The sequence below is a fragment of the Lactuca sativa genome, chromosome 4 (assembly GCF_002870075.4).
Source record: "Lactuca sativa cultivar Salinas chromosome 4, Lsat_Salinas_v11, whole genome shotgun sequence".
In the NCBI taxonomy this organism is placed as follows: domain Eukaryota; kingdom Viridiplantae; phylum Streptophyta; class Magnoliopsida; order Asterales; family Asteraceae; genus Lactuca; species Lactuca sativa.
Window position 1 is genome coordinate 85,037,311 of NC_056626.2, and position 19,856 is coordinate 85,057,166.

General features: G+C 35.9%; 2 protein-coding genes across 3 annotated transcripts; one reads left to right on the forward strand and one right to left on the reverse strand.

Annotated features, from left to right (window-relative positions):
• The first annotated feature begins 9,118 nt into the window (after positions 1 to 9,118).
• LOC111917414 (stem-specific protein TSJT1) lies at positions 9,119 to 10,985 on the forward strand. Its single transcript, XM_023913103.3, has 4 exons — positions 9,119 to 9,435; positions 9,805 to 10,045; positions 10,128 to 10,248; positions 10,574 to 10,985. Exons 1-4 carry the CDS (start codon positions 9,236 to 9,238, stop codon positions 10,762 to 10,764), a joined length of 753 nt encoding a protein of 250 aa, XP_023768871.1. The 5' UTR covers positions 9,119 to 9,235; the 3' UTR covers positions 10,765 to 10,985.
• Positions 10,986 to 12,049: 1,064 nt separating this feature from the next.
• On the reverse strand, positions 12,050 to 19,433 carry LOC111917217 (mediator of RNA polymerase II transcription subunit 16). 2 transcript variants are annotated; one of them, XM_023912888.2, is made up of 16 exons: positions 18,931 to 19,433; positions 17,690 to 17,758; positions 17,387 to 17,475; positions 17,059 to 17,171; positions 16,698 to 16,799; positions 15,939 to 16,617; positions 15,242 to 15,860; positions 15,080 to 15,159; positions 14,871 to 14,953; positions 14,549 to 14,785; positions 14,279 to 14,459; positions 13,480 to 14,030; positions 13,171 to 13,347; positions 12,688 to 13,080; positions 12,441 to 12,626; positions 12,050 to 12,248 (listed from the first exon to the last, which is right to left on the reverse strand). In XM_023912888.2, exons 1-15 carry the CDS (start codon positions 19,245 to 19,247, stop codon positions 12,477 to 12,479), a joined length of 3,840 nt encoding a protein of 1,279 aa, XP_023768656.1. In that variant the 5' UTR covers positions 19,248 to 19,433; the 3' UTR covers positions 12,050 to 12,248; positions 12,441 to 12,476. The 2 variants fall into 2 exon arrangements, with proteins under 2 accessions (XP_023768656.1, XP_042757012.1); XM_042901078.2 differs by lacking the exon at positions 12,050 to 12,248 and having other exon boundaries at positions 12,294 to 12,626.
• Positions 19,434 to 19,856: the final 423 nt, after the last annotated feature.

Sequence of the window (19,856 nt, forward strand, 5' to 3'; positions counted from 1 at the left end):
CTGTGCCCAATCCATACTCCCGGACTAGGGACAATTTACTATGTCTTAATCCATACTCCCGGATTAATAACAAGTTTATCTCTTTTCCTATTCCATATTCTCGGATCTAAATCCAATCTCTTGATCTAATCCATACTCACAGATCTAAAACTAACCTCTTGATCTGATCCATACTCAAGGATCTCATCTACTCATGTCCTACCCAACATATTCATAGATACAAAATATATATACAGTTTAACTCATTAAAACCTATATAGTTCATCCATTCCATACCCATCTCAAATAAAAAAAACAATATATAAACTCATAGCACGTATTTCATAACAAATACTTAATATTTATGTGTTAGAAGAAAGTGACCACACACTCACCCAAAACATATACTTAATACATTCAAACAATACTTGTATTATAATCATGTTTATGAAAGGGACTATACTCTCACACATATAAACAACTTTATATTATACACATAGCATGTATTTCGTATAAAATACTTCATAATTATGCGTTAGAAGAAAGTAACCACACACTCACATATAAACAACAATATATATACACATAGCACGTATTTTATAAAATACTTCATATCTATGTGTAAGATGAAAGTGACTATACACTCACACCAAACATATACTTAATACATTCAAACAATACTTGTATTATAATCGTGTTTATGAAAGGGACTATACACTCACACATATAAACAACTTTATATTATACACATAGCATGTATTTCGTATAAAATACTTCATAATTACGCATTAGAAGAAAGTAACCACACACTCACATATAAACAACAATATATATACACATAGCACGTATTTTATAAAATAATTCATATCTATGTGTAAGATGAAAGTGACTATACACTCACACCAAACATATACTTAATACATTCAAACAATACTTGTATTATAATCGTGTTTATGAAAGGGACTATACACTCACTTGATCAGAAGATGATCGGACAGCAGTACGACTCTTCAAGTAGATATTCTTCGGTGAAACCGGGATCACTTCACACATCGGGTTTCTCGCGGGCAGAGCTTCGGCTCGGAAACTTTTTTCTTCTCGGGATCTTCGGGTTTCGGAACTTGCTTCGGGTCTCGGGGTTGATACCGGGGCTTCGGGGGGGGGGGGGGGGGGAGGGTAAAATAGGGCTTAGAGGGTGTATCGGGAGTGGGAGAGAAGGGATGGAGCAACCATAGTTGGCTGGCCCTTCAAATCTATTTATAGGGCAAATTTGGCCCTTGCCACGTCGTGGCACCCTTTTTCCATGTTGTGGGCTTGGTCGTCACTGCATACGTCATCGCAAGTTGCATCTGGAGGTCTCCCGGAGGTGTCAGGAGACTTGCCACATCGTGGTCTCTGACAGTTTTGGGGTTTCGCGCCCCGAACTTCAGAAATTCATAACTTTCGCATACGAACTGCGTTTTCGACGTTCTTTATATCGACGCGAAGGTGAGATTATGCTCTACAACTCTTGTTTAGACTCCATTGGCTAATTCTGACTTTATTTTTAATATATTATAATTATATTACTTATATATTATTATTAGTAGGCCGGACAGGAACACTCCGTTATAAACTCATAACTCCTTCATCTGAACTCCGTTTTCGTCTGTCTTTTTATTGTTGGACTATTATCGATGAGATCTTCAATTCTCATTTAGATGGTTTTGGATAAATATCGCTCTAACGTAAATTCACTATTTACGTCACGTTGTGTCGTGTCGGTTCTATCGCGAAACTTCGACAGGTCATAACTTCTTCGTTATAACTCGGATTTCGACGTTCTCTATATATTCGGAAACCTCGTAACATATACTATAACTTAGTTAAGATTAATCCTTCTAAATAATATTCCATCAAAAAGTCATTTTTGATGCTTATCGTCTCTAAATTGACTAGCCCTAATCTACGGGCGTTACATTTACATCTACTAGTTGTGTCTCATGTATTCCCACAAAGGAAGCTTTGTTCTGAGTCTTAAGCCTCTTCACCCACCTGACCTTGTGTTCCTCTCCTATTCCTCACACATTGAGACTTATGCAAATAATCAAGGGACTGTGATCTCTCCGCTTTCGCCCATCACTTCGTGTAGAATCGGGTCATTTGGGTTAATTTCGAAACCCAATTCATTTCCAATTGCATTAATTTTTATAATTACCAGCGAGGTGGAGGAGCTTTCACCACTTGCAATATGATTCTAACGTTGTTTAGATAATACTCTATTAACATAGATTGAAACATCATCGTCATCCCCAATCACTATCGTTTGAAGAGGCAGGAAGGTGGGTCTTGTCTCCTTTTCAAAGAGATCTATCATCCGGTTTATGAATTAAGGGGGTTTTCTATACTCATCCCTTTCTAATCTTCTTATTTTTCCAAGTGAATTGCCTATTTCATAGGATTGGCCCAGGTAAATATCTGATGTGATGGGGGATGGGAAAGGCCCAAAACATTCTCATGGGAGTAGCCCGTTATATATATATATATATATATATATATATATATATATATATATATATATATATATATATATATATATATATATATATATCCCATTAGGGTTTGAGATTGGAGATACATTTGCACACGTGCCAATGTTGGTGTGGGGTCCATCGCCATGTAGTTCTAGAATCGGTGGAATGTTATTACCGTTATCACTTATTGGTTCCAGATTTCTAGGAAACGTTTCGCATTCTGGCATCGGGGGTTCCACCTCATGTGTCTGTTCCCCCGGTGAGCTTTGCACTTGTAACACCCAAACATTTCAAACAAATTTAAACTTTTAAAAACATTTTAATCCGATAAGTCATTACATAGTTGGTTTTCAAAATACAGTTATCAGATTATCCCAGTATCAAATCATAAAAGTCATAACAACGAGAGGAGCGGTACGATCATGCCTTCGCCTTCCCGTGATCACCAGAGGTACCTGAAACAACAACTGAAACTGTAAGCCTGAAAGCTTAGTGATCTATCCCCTAAAATACCAACCACATAACCATGTCATATAAACTTATAACGAAACAACAAGCATAATGAGACTTCCGCCTGACTGGACCACCTCGCAGGCCTTCAGTCTATCTGGACCGCTCTCCGAGCCTTCAGCACGTCTGGACCGCCTCGCGGGGCCTTCAGCCTATCCAGACCGCTCGTCGGGCCTTCGGTCTGACTATCATACCCTCTTGGGTTTTGTAGTCTATCCGGACCGCCCTGGGTATGTTAGCCTTCAGCACAAAGCAAGACCGCCTCAACCCAACACCCAAATCAAACAACATGTGCATATACATTCATAGGCTATCGTAATAACAGACAAACCGATCTAACATATCAAATAGCATAGCAACGTCCTAAAACAGGACACCAACCTACCCATATCATATCATAGCATAATCCTGTAACTAGGATATCGACCGAACCCGATCACTAAGCATACACATATCACCATCCTAACTAACAAGATGCGAAACAATGCACATATTATGTAATAATCCAAATACAAATCCCTAAGGGCCGGCCTTGGTGCCTTAGACCCTGTTGATATAGTGAGGATAACTCACCTTGCAACTGACGTCTAAAACTAGAAAGCTCAACTCCCGGGTCACCAACACGAACTCCACCACCTATAGTTACCATGAAACCCTTTTCCATAAATCTCCAAATTACCAGAATACCCTTAGAAGTCAACCGGTCAACCCTTGGTCCAAGTCAAAGTCCACAGTCAAATTCAACAGTCCATGTTGACTCGACTCGTCGAGTCCTTCCTGAACTCAAGAAGTCGTGAAATCCTTGATTGGCTCGTCGAGTTCCCCTTTAACTCGCCGAGTTCATACGTGTCCAGGGATAGGGAGAAACCCTAGCCAACTCGCCGAGTTCAAGGCAATCTTCAACGGACTCGCCGAGTTGTTCATCAACTCGTCGAGTTCATGACCATCTTCAACGGGCTCGTCGAGTTGTTCATCAACTCGTCGAGTTCATGACCATCTTCAATGGGTTCGTCGAGTTGTTCATCCAACTCACCGAGTCCTTGCAGACCTTTATCCATGCAGACGCTTTTTAAGCCATGGCAAGGTTCCAGATTACATATCCAAGCTTCTAAGGCATGTTTATCACGTAAAGTTGCAAACTTTACGCACATGCAAGGCTCTAAAGGCCCTAAATGACCAATCTAAGCTTCCAATGGAGCTTTACACCTTGGGAGATTCTCATCCTTGCACAAGCTGGAAACTTTATGGACTAAGAAGCCCAAGGGAGCTCAGTTCTGAAGTTACAACTTTAGATCTTAGCTTGCACACAAGAATAGCTTCCAGTCATACCATGAAAACCCTAGGATTTGTCCAAAGAGGGGATCTAGAATGAAATGAGGTCAGGGTAACGATTTATACCTTCCAGAAGATGCCCAATAAGGTAGATTTCAGATCCCACAAGCTCCTTGCTTCTGAATACTTGCTCTCCAAGCTCCTTTCTCCACAAAATCTTCTTCCAAGCCCAAAATACCCAAATGGAACACACACTCGATTAGGGTTTGAGAAGGACAAGAAACAGTAAAGGGGAGGTTGGGGGAGGCCAATGATCCTTTAAATAGGGTGCAAAACCCCGAGATTTAGGGTTTCATATGCCAGCTCCTACTCGTCGAGTCCCTTCTTGGACTCGGCAAGTAGGTCATTAAAATACGTGGACCAACCCGTTGCTACTCGACGAGTAGGGAAATCAACTCGTCGAGTAGCCCTTGAAATCAAGAAACTCACACATTAAATCAATACCTAAGAAACAGGGCGTTACAACACTCTTGCCGTCAATGCGTCCTCCTCTCTCCATTAACCGAAAGTTTTTATCGGAGAGCTCTCTCTATCTCCCGTTTCTACCCTCGCCCCATCCCATTGTGATTCTGGCGATATCTCCTTTTCTTCCTTATCATTTGAATCTTCCTCCATTTATGTGTCTGAAATCCCTTCCTCGTCGTCATCTCCATCATCATTTTCATCCTCACTTTCGTCTTAATCATCCCTATCATGTGACTCCTAATAATCTTTCGACGGGTCGAACTGGAACAAAAACCAGTCTTCATCAAATTCAATAACTCCCACCTTAAATACCCTTCCTTCAATGGCAACATGTACGTCATCGTTTATTCTGACTCTCCTTGATGTGAGGACCCCAATCTTAGCACAAGATAGATCCACCCGGTGTGGTATATCATCATATGGTGCTATAGTCCACCCGGTGTGGTTGACATGGTCATGTTGACAGTTAATATGAGTTTCTCATTTTTATTAGTACTTTTTTTTACCAAAACCAGTACCATCAAGTTTAAACCCAGAACTTAATATATTATCCATAGTTAGCATTACAAATAAAAGTTATGCGTGAAAAATAATATATTAGTATATTTTATTAGGTATGTATTTTGGTGGTTGACATGTTGATAGTATAAATAAATTTCTCCTTTTTATTAGTATTTTTTTTACCAAAACCGGTACCATCAGGTTTAAACCCGAAACTTGACATAATATTGTATCCGTAGTTAGCATTGCAAATAAAACTTATGCGTAAAAAATAATATATTAACATGTTTTATTAGGTACTTGTTTTGGTGGTTGACTTGATCATGTTGATAGTATAAATAAATTTCTCATTTTTATTAGTATTTCTTTTACCAAAATCAGTGTCATTAGGTTTAAACTCGAAACTTGACATAATATATTAGAGTAAATTACACGAATGGTCCCTATGGTTTAGGGTAACTTACGTGTTTGGTCCCTAACTTATTTTTTTTAACTCGGACGGTCCCTACTGTTTGTTTTTGTTACGCGTTTGGTCCCTGTCTTATTTAAAAAGACTATTTTGTCCTTAATTTTTTAATTTATTTAATAAAACACACCCCAACCCCACCCCGCACAACTTACCTTACCCACCCCAGCATTTTTCCCTCTTTAAATAATAGTTTTTTAGGTAATACAGGGACAAAATGTGTAACAAAAAGAAACAATAGGGACCAAACGTGTAACAAAAACAAACAGCAATGACCTTCCGAGTTAAAAAAATACATTAGGGACCAAACACGCAAATTACCCCAAACCATAGGGACCATTCGTGTGATTTACTCAATATATTATCCATAATTAGCATTGCAAATAAAAATTATGCATAAAAAATAACATATTAGTATGTTTATTAGGTGTTTGTTTTGATGGTTGATATGATTATTTTGATAGTAAAGATAAAATTTTCATTTTTATTAGCATTTTCTTTACAAAAAACGACACTAGGTTTAAACCTGAAACTTGACATAATACATTAGTTAGCATTGCAAATAAAAGTTATGCATTAAAAATAACATATATTAATATTAAGTACTCGTGTTATGGTAGAAATTTTTTTACCCTTAGAAGATGAAAGCGAGTAGTAGTAAGAGACCCTTCAAGAACCATATCAGCTCCGCCCCTAAAATCATGTTTATTGGAGGAATCCTTAGACCGGTCGTGTGTTTTTTTCTTTGCAAAAATACATGTATAAGCAAAAAAAAAATGCAAACAAAGTCATGATTTCAATAGCCAGATGATACAAAGTCACAAGCAAATATATGAAATATGACAATCAATCTTACTCCCGTGTTACAGTAACTATGGATACCCAAATTCTTGTAACTTTTTAATAATAGTACCATAATTTTCAATTCTTTATATATAGAATCCAGTATGTCGAACTTGATACACATTTTGAATTTTTCGTTCCTAATATCTTAACCATCTAGTTTCTTTCTTAGGGAGGAGGGAGTCCTTCCCTCCAAACCCACCGAACCCACTGTCACATCACTTTTTCTCTTTTATTTTTCTTCATCTTTCCCAACCCACAACACACGGAAATCTTATCTTTTTGAACCCACTCAATTAAAAAGATACAAAACAACTAAGATACAAGTTTTTTTTACTTATACAAACCATTTCTAAAATTTTGTTTGACGATTCTCAAACGCCACACAAAAATATTAAAAAGGTACAAAATAAGAAACTAAAAAAGATATTGTACTAATGGTAGCATGTTGTCATGTTAGTCAAAATACAACTTATAAAAACATTTAGAGAAAAAAAAATGTCATAGGAACTTGAACTTTGTTTTGATAGGTTTACTGACCACCTCGTTAGTTTTCAAACTTGATTAAGTTCACTATATTTGGACTAAATTGATTTTTCCGCAAACATAAATTTTGAACTTTTTTTTAGAAAGTTCTATAAATGTTTTCTTTAAGTATTTTTCAACTAGACCCTTAGATCTTTATTAATATTTCATAACATAATTATATTATGCGCAGAGGAATAAGTTATAAGAATAGTCGATATTCTATATCAGAAATTGTAGGTGCAGTCAAGGTTTTTTTTTTTTTTTGTGTGTGCGCGCGTCAATCTGATTCCTAAGTTAGTTTTTGTTTCCCCAATAACTAGATTTTGATGTTAAATTAAACCATTGTAAAAAATTGTTTGTCATTTACTTTTATTCCTTCACTGAATTTAGTCATTATATTGGCCACAAACAATCACCTCCTCTTAAGTGTCGGAATATAAAGTGATGACGGCCAAAGGAATGTACATTAGACGCACAGGTATTAGATTATACTAAACAAGTCACTTCTTTTTTTTACTTAATTTGTTTAGGCTAAGTTTTTTTCGAAAAAAAAACTAAAAATACTATTATTCATGCTTTTTCGTTCTTTTAAAAAGAAACTCATATCGATATACAAAAAATAAAATTTAAAAATAAAATAAAAAAAAATAAAAAAAACTACTACTTCGATTCATCCTTTCTTTTATTTTTTTTAAAGTTAGACTTATTTTTTTATTGATAAATATATCAAAATTCATATTTTTTGGTACTTTTAAATAAAAATTTGTATCAATATATAAATAAACAAAAAAAAAAATCAAAATTTATGTTTGGATTTTCATGTGATCTTTTGATTGTATCGATTTTTTTATAAAAAATTCACATGTGCATGATTATTGTACCTGATTTTTCCAATAATTCTTGATCATTTATATGTGAATTTAAATAATTCACTTATAATTATCAATAAGTTTATTTGTGTTTGATCAAAATGTTGAAATCTATAAAATTCACATGGCCATTGTGTACAAAACTAGGTAAAATATATGGATTTCTTAGTCAACATTCAAACTTTGATTATAGATATCAATTAAAGATATCTATGTGAACGCTCGTTAAAATCGACGTATCAAATTTACATATGAATTTGAACAAAAATTTCACATTCACATGTGATTCTAACTAAATTAAATGTAAATCTATAAAAGTTGACTTGATTTGTTTTGACGATTTTATCATTTTGATCGTACACAAATAAATTTACTACTAATCATTGGTGAAATTAGTCAAATTTACATCTGAATTTTATAGAAAGATTCGATACATATGTTAATTTTTTAGATAAATAATTATTGACATGTGAATTTTTTAGAAAAAATCGATACAGATTAGTAGATTCACATGAAAATTTGAGCTAAAATTTTGAAGAAAAAAATTATTTTTTTACATCAATATGAATATATATTCAAAATGTACAAAAAATATATATATATAAATTTTGATATATTTATTAAATTTTTTGATTAAAAATAAACTTTGACGTTTAAAACAAAGAAACGAAGTGAATTTTTGTTTAAAAAAAGTTCGTTTTTATATATCAATATTGATCCTAACGAAAAATGGCAAAAAAATATGAACCGTATATTTGTTTTTTTTCAATAAAAAATTTTGCCTAAAAATAATTAAATGAAAAAATGAAGTAGGTTTTTTGGTATAACTGCGTCCAATGTACAAGTCTACAACTATTTCATTCACCGTTGATCGTTTTGATTTCCGACGATCACGATCGGTTCATTGGTAACTTGTTAATAATGGTTTTATATATATATATATATATATATATATATATATATATATATATATATATATATATATATATATATATATATATATATATATATATATATATATATATATATATATATATATATATATATATATATATATATCCCTCTCCATCAAATATTGTATCCATAAATAACCAAAAACACAAACAAACATCTTGAGACCGTCCAATGTTCCTATTTTCGTGTGTGGTGTTTGCTTATTAAACTCACATTCTATTGATTTGAATTGGTTGAGAATTGACAATCAAAGAAAGAAAGAAAGAAAGAGAAAGATGTTGGGAGTATTCAAGAATGGATTGGTGAGCCCACCAAAAGAGCTAAAGAGCCCAGCCTCATCACCAACAAAGGCCGATCAACCCCCGCTGAAAGCCTTCCAGTCTTCTCATCCTAACAGTGCTTCCACCATTTCTTTTGGTGAAGATGCTTCCTTGGCCTTTGCTCATTCTTCCCATTCCCTTATGGCCACCCAAAGGTAACATGCATGCATAAATACATACATTTTATATATATATATATATATATATATATATATATATATATATATATATATATATATATATATATATATATATATATATATATATATATATATATATATATATATATATATATAATAGAGAGAGAGAGAGAGGGTTTTTGAGAGATCCTGTTTAATACATTCTTTTTTTTATGTAAAATTTGGTTTTGCTTAGCTGTAACGGTGAACAAAATCCATGGTTCACATTTTGTTCCAATCAAATACATCTTTACCCTTTTACACAAAACAGAAAAAAAAAATTATTTCTTTCTTTTTCTAACACTTCGTGTATGTTTAAACTATTGTGAGATGTTTGTTTTGTAGGTTGTTTTGTAGCGTGGATGACATCTACTGTGTGTTTTTGGGGAGCTTAAACAATTTGAATGCCCTTAACAAGCAATATGGGCTGAACAAGACTGCAAACGAGGCCATGTTTGTGATCCAGGCCTACAAGACCCTTCGTGACCGTGGGCCATACCCGGCACATTCGGTCCTTAAGGACCTTGAAGGCAGTTTTGGTTTTGTGGTGTTTGACTTCAAGGCTAAAACCGTCTTTATTTCACTTGTAAGTTTCTTTGAAAAGAAGATAAAAAAAATATATGCAAGTGTGGATGGTCTTTTTCACCTTGTATGTGAATTTTGAACAGGGTAATGATGGAAGAGTGATGCTCTTCTGGGGGTTAGCTTCTGATGGCTCTGTTGTAGTTTCTGATAATTTGGAGGTTATAAAGTCTAGCTGCTCCAAGTCTTTTGCTCCCTTCCCAACAGGTATGTATCATAGGGATAATTCTGTCTTTTCCTTAGGTGCATTCATGGGTTGTATATTGATTAAATCCACAATTAAAATCTTATTACAAAGTGTATATGGTCATCAGTTTTTCTTATTTTTTCAAAAGTAAAGTTTTTAGAATCCGAAAACATACTTTTACAATAATTTGTATGGTAGAAGTATTTGAAAATTTATCAACACAACCATTTATTTGTAAGTAAGAACGCAACATAGATGTTTTTTACTTTTTAGTGTTCTTTCGAGGGAGGAAAGAAAGGAGAAAATGGTGATTTCTAACTACCGATTAAAATGAATGGAATGTAGGTTGTTTGTATCATACTGGAGGAGAGTTGAAGAGCTTTGAGCATCCAAAGAACAAAATGAAAGCAATCTCAAGGGTTGATAGTGAGGGTGCAATGTGTGGAGCCACCTTCAAAGTTGATATCTATGCAAAGACCAAAAGCATGCCAAGGGTTGGAAGTCATGCAAATTGGGCTTGGAGCCAAGAGGCTTGAATCTGTTTTGACTTTTCTAAAGTCAACGAGTAAAAGTCAAAATCATGCTCATTGAATTCAAGTACATTTGAGATGCCATATTTTTATAATATTTCTAATATTACCAAGATTTTGTCAAGTCTATGTGTTTTTGTTTTCTTGTAATTTTTATTTCCTTTGATGGGTACCTTCCGTTTGAGTTACTTCTTGGAATCTAATTTTGCCTTTGGAGGATCCTTGTACTATTCATTGACTTCAAATTTATGTGATGCACTCAAACACGATAAACTCAACCGTCTAAATATCAAATGCCATGGTTACCCCAATAGGTTTTTAAGTTTCATACTTTCATTATTGAATGAAGAATGTGTTCTAAAAGGGATCATTTACCAGCCATTATTTTAATTTCTTTAGCACTAAAACCACTACAAATTGAAAAAAAAAAATGTAAAATCAAGTACTATGATTTGTTATAACTCATTAATAGATCATTTATGTTTACATGAACTTCTTCAAAAAAAAAAAAAAAAAAAAAAAAAGGTGAGGTGAGGTGGATATTATGTTGAGAAAAAAGTTTTGTACTTATTAGACCGATTCAATATATTGGTTAAAAAATATAATTTTAAGGGGTTCTATATGAAGATTATCTTACCTTGGGTTTCATGGAGAAGTCAGGACCCAACGGTTGAGAAACATAAAGACTCACACTGGTGATGCGAGGAGGTCCAAGCTAAGCTCAAAATCAAACAAAGATATTGGATACAAAAGATAAGGAGAAAAGAATAAATAAGGTATATCAAAGAAAGTAGAGAAATAAGGTTATAGTGTATTTTACCTCCATTTTCATATATTATTTAACGAGGAAAGTCTGATGGTGACATATACATATAGAAAGATGGGAAGGATTTGAAGGTTGTTAGAAAGTTAGAATGATAGGCTTCACTTTTAACATGGTCACATGACATGTGATTGCTTGCTTTTGGTTTTGGATGACGTGTACGTATGTCTAGTACTAAAGTTTTAAGAGCTGCTATTTTCCAGATGTTGTGACAGACAGCTTAATTGTGTTTTTCTTATCCCGGGCGTAACTTTTTCAATACGGATGCGTCGTCATGTGACCATTTATATTAAAACTTGTTGCTACGAGTTGAAGGAATGAAATCCATTCATGTTAAATGTTAATATCATATGATTTTGATTTATTCTCATTTATTCCATACATGTTATTAACTGACTTTTTAAAAATACAAATAACCAGATACAAACGTAAATTAAAACCATTACCTAAATACTAGTAAATAGCACAAATCAAAAAAGCGTGTTGGTATTAATATTATATGACTTAACCTCAAAATGATATTCATTTTTACAAGTATTTCAAAATTAAGTTCACATTTTACAGCTATTTTTAGTTTCATATGCTATCTATGGCTTCATACCACGTGGGAAAAAAAACAATGAATCCTGATTACGCCACCTTATCGAATTGAATAGATATATTCTATCTGCAACGGTTGAATAAGAGGGAGATCAGCAGCAGTCAGCAGATATATTGTTTGGTTCTCCGTAGGGTTAAATGTAAAGAAAACTTGCAATGATTTGTTTATTACATACAGCATTTCTAGTTTCTACCTATAATCATAACATAAATTAATATTTAATGTCAAATTATTTATGGGTTAAAGCAAGAAGCTAACCTAGAAGAGCATAGATATAATAAGGTGGTGATATGACTATACAACACGAACCCATGTCCCTCCACACATAGGACAGCCATGAACCCATCGGCTAATCCACCATGTCTCCCTCTCACTTTGAGTAGATGTATTGGTGTTGCCAGCTTGCGAGTTAAAAGCTGAAGTTTGCCTCAAACATCGTATACACTGCATAAAATAATGTAATTAAAAACATTAAATTTGTAAAAATAAAGATGATATAGCATACCTTGTACCAAACGCCTTCGAGACCGGTTTTCCAAACAGCAGTTACTACATCTCTTCGAGAGCCCATGATTCCAAGATAGGCACCCAAACCAACGGAAGTGTTTAACCCAAAAGCTGCATCTCTTTCAGACATTCTTCGTTTCCTTGGCCATATACGTTGGGCTTCATGAACATGAACATGAGTGGCAGTGGTTTCATTTGATGAATCCGAGGAGGAAGTGGAAGTGGTGATGCTCATTCGTGAAGAGGAATCATCGACAACACCAAAATCATCAGGATCGGACCATGTCCCACCGTATGTGTTTCGTCTGTGCCACTCTTCAGCTGGAGGATGGAGTTCTAATTCTCTCAGCAATAACCCAGCAGCATCTGCACCTCTAGGCCGAGGCATATTCTGTCAAGTGGGAAAAAGATTTTAAAAAAAAATAATAATAAGAGTTAAAGGAATGGAATGAGATGTATGTAAATATAATAGAAAACCTACCTGCATATGTGGGCCGAGTGATGCTTCGACGACCTCTGGCAAGACGGTGTAGTTTCCGTCTATGTAATGGAGGCGGACCTGGATGTTGGCGCTGCCTACCTGGGAAACAGGCAGTGGGTGTGCCAGACCTGATGTTCGTTTACACAGATCCATTAGTATCAAGAACAGCACCTTTACCTGCATGCACCACATCAGATATCAAAACTATAGGTCTAGTGTCCTGCCCAAAGCGGACAAAAATGAAACTACATTGCTACTTGTTGATTTTCGAAAAGGACAAAAAGAAGAGAGATCAAGTAATGGTCTTACCTCATCAAATGTGTAACCTTGACCAGCATTGCCCGAACCATATCTTGACCTATTCGCAGGACCTTCTTCAGGGCCTTTTGCTCCAGACCCAACCTGCTGCCCAGCCCGGGCAATGGCAACGGGCAACTCTTCTGTCCTGCCCAAAGCGGATGTAGCTTTTGTAGGAACAGAACTGACTTCTTCAACCTTTCCAGGCTGAGGTTTATGAACGGCTGCTGATGAATCTGTGTTTCTTTGTGCAGCTGCAGCACCTATAAATCTTGGTAGCTGTATTCGCCGGAAGAAAAAGCAAAATAGCAAAAGTTGGCAGAGTCTATGAAGGAAATGGCAGTCCCCGATAAGCCTGACAGCTGGCGTCCCAGGGAAAGTTCCGGTGTTTATACTTATAGGCATAAAGGAAGGTGGACCGGTTATGGGATTGGGAGTGGTGTTGCTGTTGCTGTTGCTGTTAGGAGCACCATCAGATGTGTTGCTGATCTTAGCAATGGCTCCTTGTACCCATGCTTGGATTGGAGTGCTTGCTGTAGAACTTGCACTGCCATTTTGAGCACCTGGAAAATAAAACAACATAAATGAGAACATAAATAATTCCATGAAAGTACATTGCTATTTCTTAGCCCAAAAATCTGCCTACTTATACCAGTGAAAATAGCTTTGTATATGAAGAGACATAGATAGGGTGCGCCATGCAAGAAGAAAGAAATCAATTGAAGTAGGTTGCCAATTTTTGCAGGTAACCCGTAACTTCAAACCAACAATAAAAGACAAGTGTAGTAAAAAGTAAAAAGTAAAAACTAACCCTGTGTAGCTCCAGGAGCAGGAGTGCCAGTACTTTGGGTGGTGGGACTGATGACCATGCTACGGTTGCCACTTGTCCCTGCAGTTACAGCATGACTTGCCAGTGTACGACAGAAGCTCGCATAACGCCTCAATCGTGTGATGAAATGTGATGCCAGATCAAGAACAGCATCAACATATGCCTACATATTATATTTCATCCTTAAGATTAGCAAACAAGTAACAATATCATCAATAAAATCATCAGTTCAGTTCAGTAATAACAACCAACCTGGATGGTTAATACAAGTGCAGGGTCAACAGCCATTGCTTCATGGTCAATGTTGTTTAATGTCTCACCCGATGCCTGCCATGGCTTATCAACTAGAGCTGAAGGATTAATCAGAGCCGATTCTATTCCTTTCCCTAACATATCAAGTAATAATCTTGCTTGCATATCCAGCACCATTGCTCTCACCTCTTGAGCATTTGTGCCTTCTAATAGCCTGCATTTTATCCTGTCTAATCCCTGCGATTTTATTTTAAAAAAAATTAAATCCAACAGAAAAAAAAAATAACCAAAAAAATGAGAGAGATAGCTTAAAGAAACATACAGGGCCATATTGTTGCCGGTGCTGAGTGGAAGGAAGAGAATGAAAATCCGCATCCAGAACCGCAATCACATTGTTCAGTGAAACTAGGTAACAACATAACAGCCACAATGTCAACACATGTTCTTGAAATGACAAAACTGCCCTTCACTAGCTAATTTAGGCAGGCAAGTTTTTTTGGATCAATATAAACGTTGCTATCATATTATTACCAATTCCATCCTCAGCAGCACTTTGTGTACAGCCAACAGCATCCCACCAATCAACTCCAACCATAAGACTCCACCAAAATCTGCAAGGCCAAGTATTTAGGAAAAAGAAGATGCCATGTCACAATTTCTGTCACAAGTTCTGTAGAAATGAAATTAGAATACCTTTCTGCAATTGCGCGTTCCCATGTTGAGGAGTTTGCTTTCACTTGGCTGCTTGGAACAGCAGGGGGAAGAACACGAATTATCTTCAACATAGTACAATCCTTAATTGTATCATGCCACACAGTAGCAGAACAGCAACTCGTAGAAGAAAATGCAGGAGAAGCAATTGCAGAAAAAACATTGATCTGATAGTTATCAACAGGTGTAAAACTCGAACCAGAAAAAATATGGACCCCACCTCTTAGAAACGCAACAGCAACCTCACCACCATGAGCAGAATAGACTATGCGAGCAAGGGTTCTAACATCACTTGGCAAATCAAAAGGATCAAAAACAACCCTTTTTGCCTTCTCAATGTCAGATTCTGACATGCCTATACCCTCGGAAGTCGATCCTGGTGTAGCTGTTGGATTGTTTTTAAAGTAATCAGTAGCTGGAATGCTTTTATTCACTTTTGTGACCCACACTGTCTGCATAGGAGGTTGTCCACCAAAAGTGGATGTAGGATTCCCGAATATCGGATGCAGGACAACAGGCTCTAATGAGGATTCCCATCTTTGAACTCTCCATCCAGTAATTGAAGGACCTTCATCTGGGTCATAAGGAGACATGTATTGGCCTACATAAACAATGTCAACAGTTAACAAGTAAATGTAAATGGAGAAGGAGAAGGTTGGAAGATTGAAAGGTTAAGTACCTTCAACAATTACAATAGCAATGACAGAGCCACCACAGGTAGGGTCAAAAGCAACTGCAGTGACTCCAGAACCCCATGTAGTTGTTGCTGCTAATTGAGCTGAAGCTTCAGGACTCACATATGCAGAAAAATTTGAAACAGGAGAACAATGAAGGGCAACCATGTCACTATAATCTTGTTCTGTAAGTTTCTTCCCTTGTTTACTTTCTGAATCAAAGTATTCCTGCCAGCTAAACAAATAAGAAGCTAACGAAGCAAAACCATCCCAAGAAGGTGGATTAAGTGAAGGAGGGATCCCATTGGTGGTGCTAGTCTTTGGAGTAGCTTGAAATCCATTCCCAAATCCAGGAGTCACCTCCCAAACAACAACAGTAGAAGGGTTCACAATTGGGACTCCTGCCACATGTAAAGCTCCTGAGTCTGTCACAATTGCATCAGCTGCCATAATCCCACTAGGCCCAGCTCCCAAGAGGCCTTTGCTTGTGCAAAACCATTTAGATGTGCCACTTTGATTCAGTGGCCATTCAGACCAGTGGAGCTGAATAGATCCAGATGAGAAAACAGAACATACACACAGAAAATTTGGCCATCCAGCTGGAGCTTGAGGTTGTTGTGAGAGAAATTTTTCTTCAAATGGTGACTTTGTAGAGCTACCAGATCTTGAGGAAAGCCACCTATACTAGTTTTCACAAAAAGAAAGAAATGTCAAGGATGATTCATAGTTTGAATATAGATAACCAGAGGGTATAAGTATCATACAGGAGACACCCCAGATAGCCACTTTGTTATGACTGCAATATCCTGTCTCCACTCATGTTCACGTTGCCAACAACTAGCATCTTTAACCAAACTAGTTGATCCCTGTATTATCATTAAACATGTCAATGTCAGTATCAGTATCAGTATCAGTGTCAGTGTCAATGCCAGTGTTAGTGTGTCAACCTAAAAAAACCTGGCAAGATAACTTAGCCCAAACAGAAAGAATGGTTAATCTTTTCTACAAATACTTTTTCCAGTAAAGAACAACAAACATTAAAACTAATAGCCTTATTTGCATACAACAATACCCAACTTACAAACAGTGAAAGCAGATACTAGAAGTAAAGCAGGCAAAGCTTACATGGGAAGGCTGAGTCCAGATAGTTATCCTCCCATGAAAGTTAGCAATTAGCAAGGCACGAGGGCAAGATGAAGGTGACCATTCAATAAATTGAACTGAATCACGTGGAGAATCTGGCATAGTTATTCAATCAAAAAAATTCATGGCTTAGAATAAAGATATACCACAAGGAACAGCAAAAAGAACTTATATGCATGTTATTGCCAAGGAAAATCAGTGCAGTTGTTTTTGATGTGTGTGATAGATTGGCTATCCAATGCTATTGAAAAAGCCATAAATAGAACCAACATGAAAATGAAATGACCTAAAAGAATTTCACACACAGTACCTGCTATGACATTGAATACAGTTGACTCGGTAGGTCGTTCAGGGATCACGATATGTATTGGAATCCAAAATGGTGGATTTGCATTAGAACTACAAGAAGGAGAATAAATCTTAAAATGAAATGTATTAAGTATTAACCACAAAGAAATTTTTTTCAAATTGTGGAAGGTTAACATGAAATTGTGTGCATACATCTTAATATGCCTCCTGAAACTGAACTAGATGATAAAGCTTGAAACTTTACCAATACACAAAGTATGTCTGCCAATGTCACATGGTTGGAATACAGATAATATTTCATTACCTTGGTATGCGTGCACAGGTCTCTGATGCACATGCTATGGCATTCAGCTTTCCGCACCAAGCAACAGCACTGTTAAAGTACTAAACCGAATTAGATATTACTAATAGTCAAGTGAAGTAAAGGAAATCCAGACACAGTAGTCATTTATGCCACAAAAGCTAAGATGTAGATGTTTCCATACAAAGATAAATGGTTCTATCAAATCTGAGATGAGCCACACATCTAGAATGGATGATCGGGTTGGTAGATGAAGGTATATATGATCCAGCTCAAGCATCCTCCCATTTGATATGGATGCCAAGTGATCAAACACTTGGAAACAACGATAACCAGTAAGAAATTGTTTGCACAAATGAAGGGTCAAGAACTACAGTGGATACATTTGATTACATCAAGATTAGGGGGTCTTTAGGATTGCTAATAATTATAAGGTGATTTACTGCTTATTAGCTTATTGCGGTTTGCTACATCCAATAAGCTAGTAACAGCTTCTGTTTATTGACTTAAAAGAAGCACTTTTGGAGAAGTTGTTTCATCAATTTATCATCTCTTTGTGGTTAGGTGCCGCTAATTTGAGTGTCTTATTGTGTATTGGCATCACAAAAGCTAATCCAAACAGTTTTTTCTTAAACTGTGTTTGGTACCTCATAAGCTAATAAACACTTTTTATATTTAAATAATAAAAAATAAAAAAAAAAACATAAGTTGTTTTGAATAAGCGATCCCAAAACACCCCTAGATAGAGAATATCAAGATAGGCCTGCCTACCAACCAAATCAGTTGGAAGATACAACTCACTTTACTAAACCTTCTATTCTAAAAAGGTAATAAAACAAATCCACCTAAATGGCCGCACAAATTGTACTTCCTGTCATCCAATCAAAAGAAATAGCACCTAATGTGTTTGTTTAAAGTCGACCAGTTAATTTTCAAATCCAAATAAGCATTTTCATCTTCATCACAGTGGTGATTTCACTTAGTTTCAGATATAAATGCTTGACAACAGGAAATGTTGCAGAACAGAAATGTGGCGTCTAAACTATATGTCTTTCGTAATGTTAATGTTTATTGCTAATTCATCCGCATACAAAGTGGGTTAAGAATGGGGATATGTTACGAATGCTGGTTTTTTAGGCTACAGAATCAAACTACCAAGAAAATAACGCAGATTACGCACCAATTAAGAAAAATTAAACTTCAGATGTAGAAATCTGAGTTCAATAAAAACCAAGGGGAAATACCTAAAATTGCGACAAAGTTCAGGGACACTCATTTTATACTGCAAATTAGACCTTGGCTGCTTAAGCCTGATACAAAAGACGGTTGCGGGATTCACAGAATCCTCATCCATAGGATCCCCGGCAGTTCCACCTCCTTTATCCATATCACTATCGTCTCCACCACCGGCACCGGAATCAGCAACAACAACGTCTTCCGGAGGCTCGTGAACAGCAGAAGTATCAGCTGTAGCAGTGGCGGCAATACTTGTACCACCAGATGAGGATTCTTCTTCGGAGTCTTTATTATTGTAAGCAACAGGGCCAGACGAGGCACTCATCTGAAAGAACCAATTAAAGGGCCAAAAACCCTAATTTATATATCGATGTAGAGATAGAGAGAGAAAGAGGAGAGAGGAAAAGATGAAGTGGTGAGAAAGTCGCAATTGAGGGCGACAGGAATGACTGGAGATAGAGAATTGCTTTGTTTTCTGTCGAGAGATCGAGAGGGAGAGAGTGAAAGTGGGGTTAGGGTTCGTATAAAAGAAATGGGTGACAAATAGAAAAGGGGGCAGATTTTTTGGGTGGGTCTGTCCAAAACAAATGTTTTCGGTTAAAACAAATCTCCTACTTTGTTGTTTTCATATATATTATTACATCACTCACTGTTTATTACTATTTTATTTTTAAAGATATAAACAAATGAATACTTTATTTAAGTATAAGGTAAATGTAACTATATGATATGGTAAAAATACAACGTTCTAAACAATTTGTTGTAGTTTCATTGTAAATACGTCTTAAGTCATGTATAAAAAATAAATAATAGGAGAACATATATATATATATATATATATATATATATATATATATATATATATATATATATATATATAATTATTAATTATATATAAAATTGTCGCCTTACGTTATACCATACAAACGATGTG

What these genes read in the sequence shown, in the direction of transcription:
- LOC111917217 (XM_023912888.2), bottom strand. Translation starts at nt 19,247, where the DNA reads ATGAGTGCCTCGTCTGGCCCTGTTGCTTACAATAATAAAGACTCCGAA. An exon ending in GAACTTTGTCGCAATTTTAG is followed by an intron (nt 17,759 to 18,930) that starts GTATTTCCCCTT and finishes GTACTTTAACAG; the next exon opens with TGCTGTTGCTTGGTGCGGAA. An exon ending in TGCTGCTGAGGATGGAATTG is followed by an intron (nt 14,954 to 15,079) that starts GTAATAATATGA and finishes GTTGTTACCTAG; the next exon opens with TTTCACTGAACAATGTGATT.
- LOC111917414 (XM_023913103.3), top strand. Translation starts at nt 9,236, where the DNA reads ATGTTGGGAGTATTCAAGAATGGATTGGTGAGCCCACCAAAAGAGCTA. An exon ending in TCCCTTATGGCCACCCAAAG is followed by an intron (nt 9,436 to 9,804) that starts GTAACATGCATG and finishes TTTGTTTTGTAG; the next exon opens with GTTGTTTTGTAGCGTGGATG. An exon ending in TTTTGCTCCCTTCCCAACAG is followed by an intron (nt 10,249 to 10,573) that starts GTATGTATCATA and finishes AATGGAATGTAG; the next exon opens with GTTGTTTGTATCATACTGGA.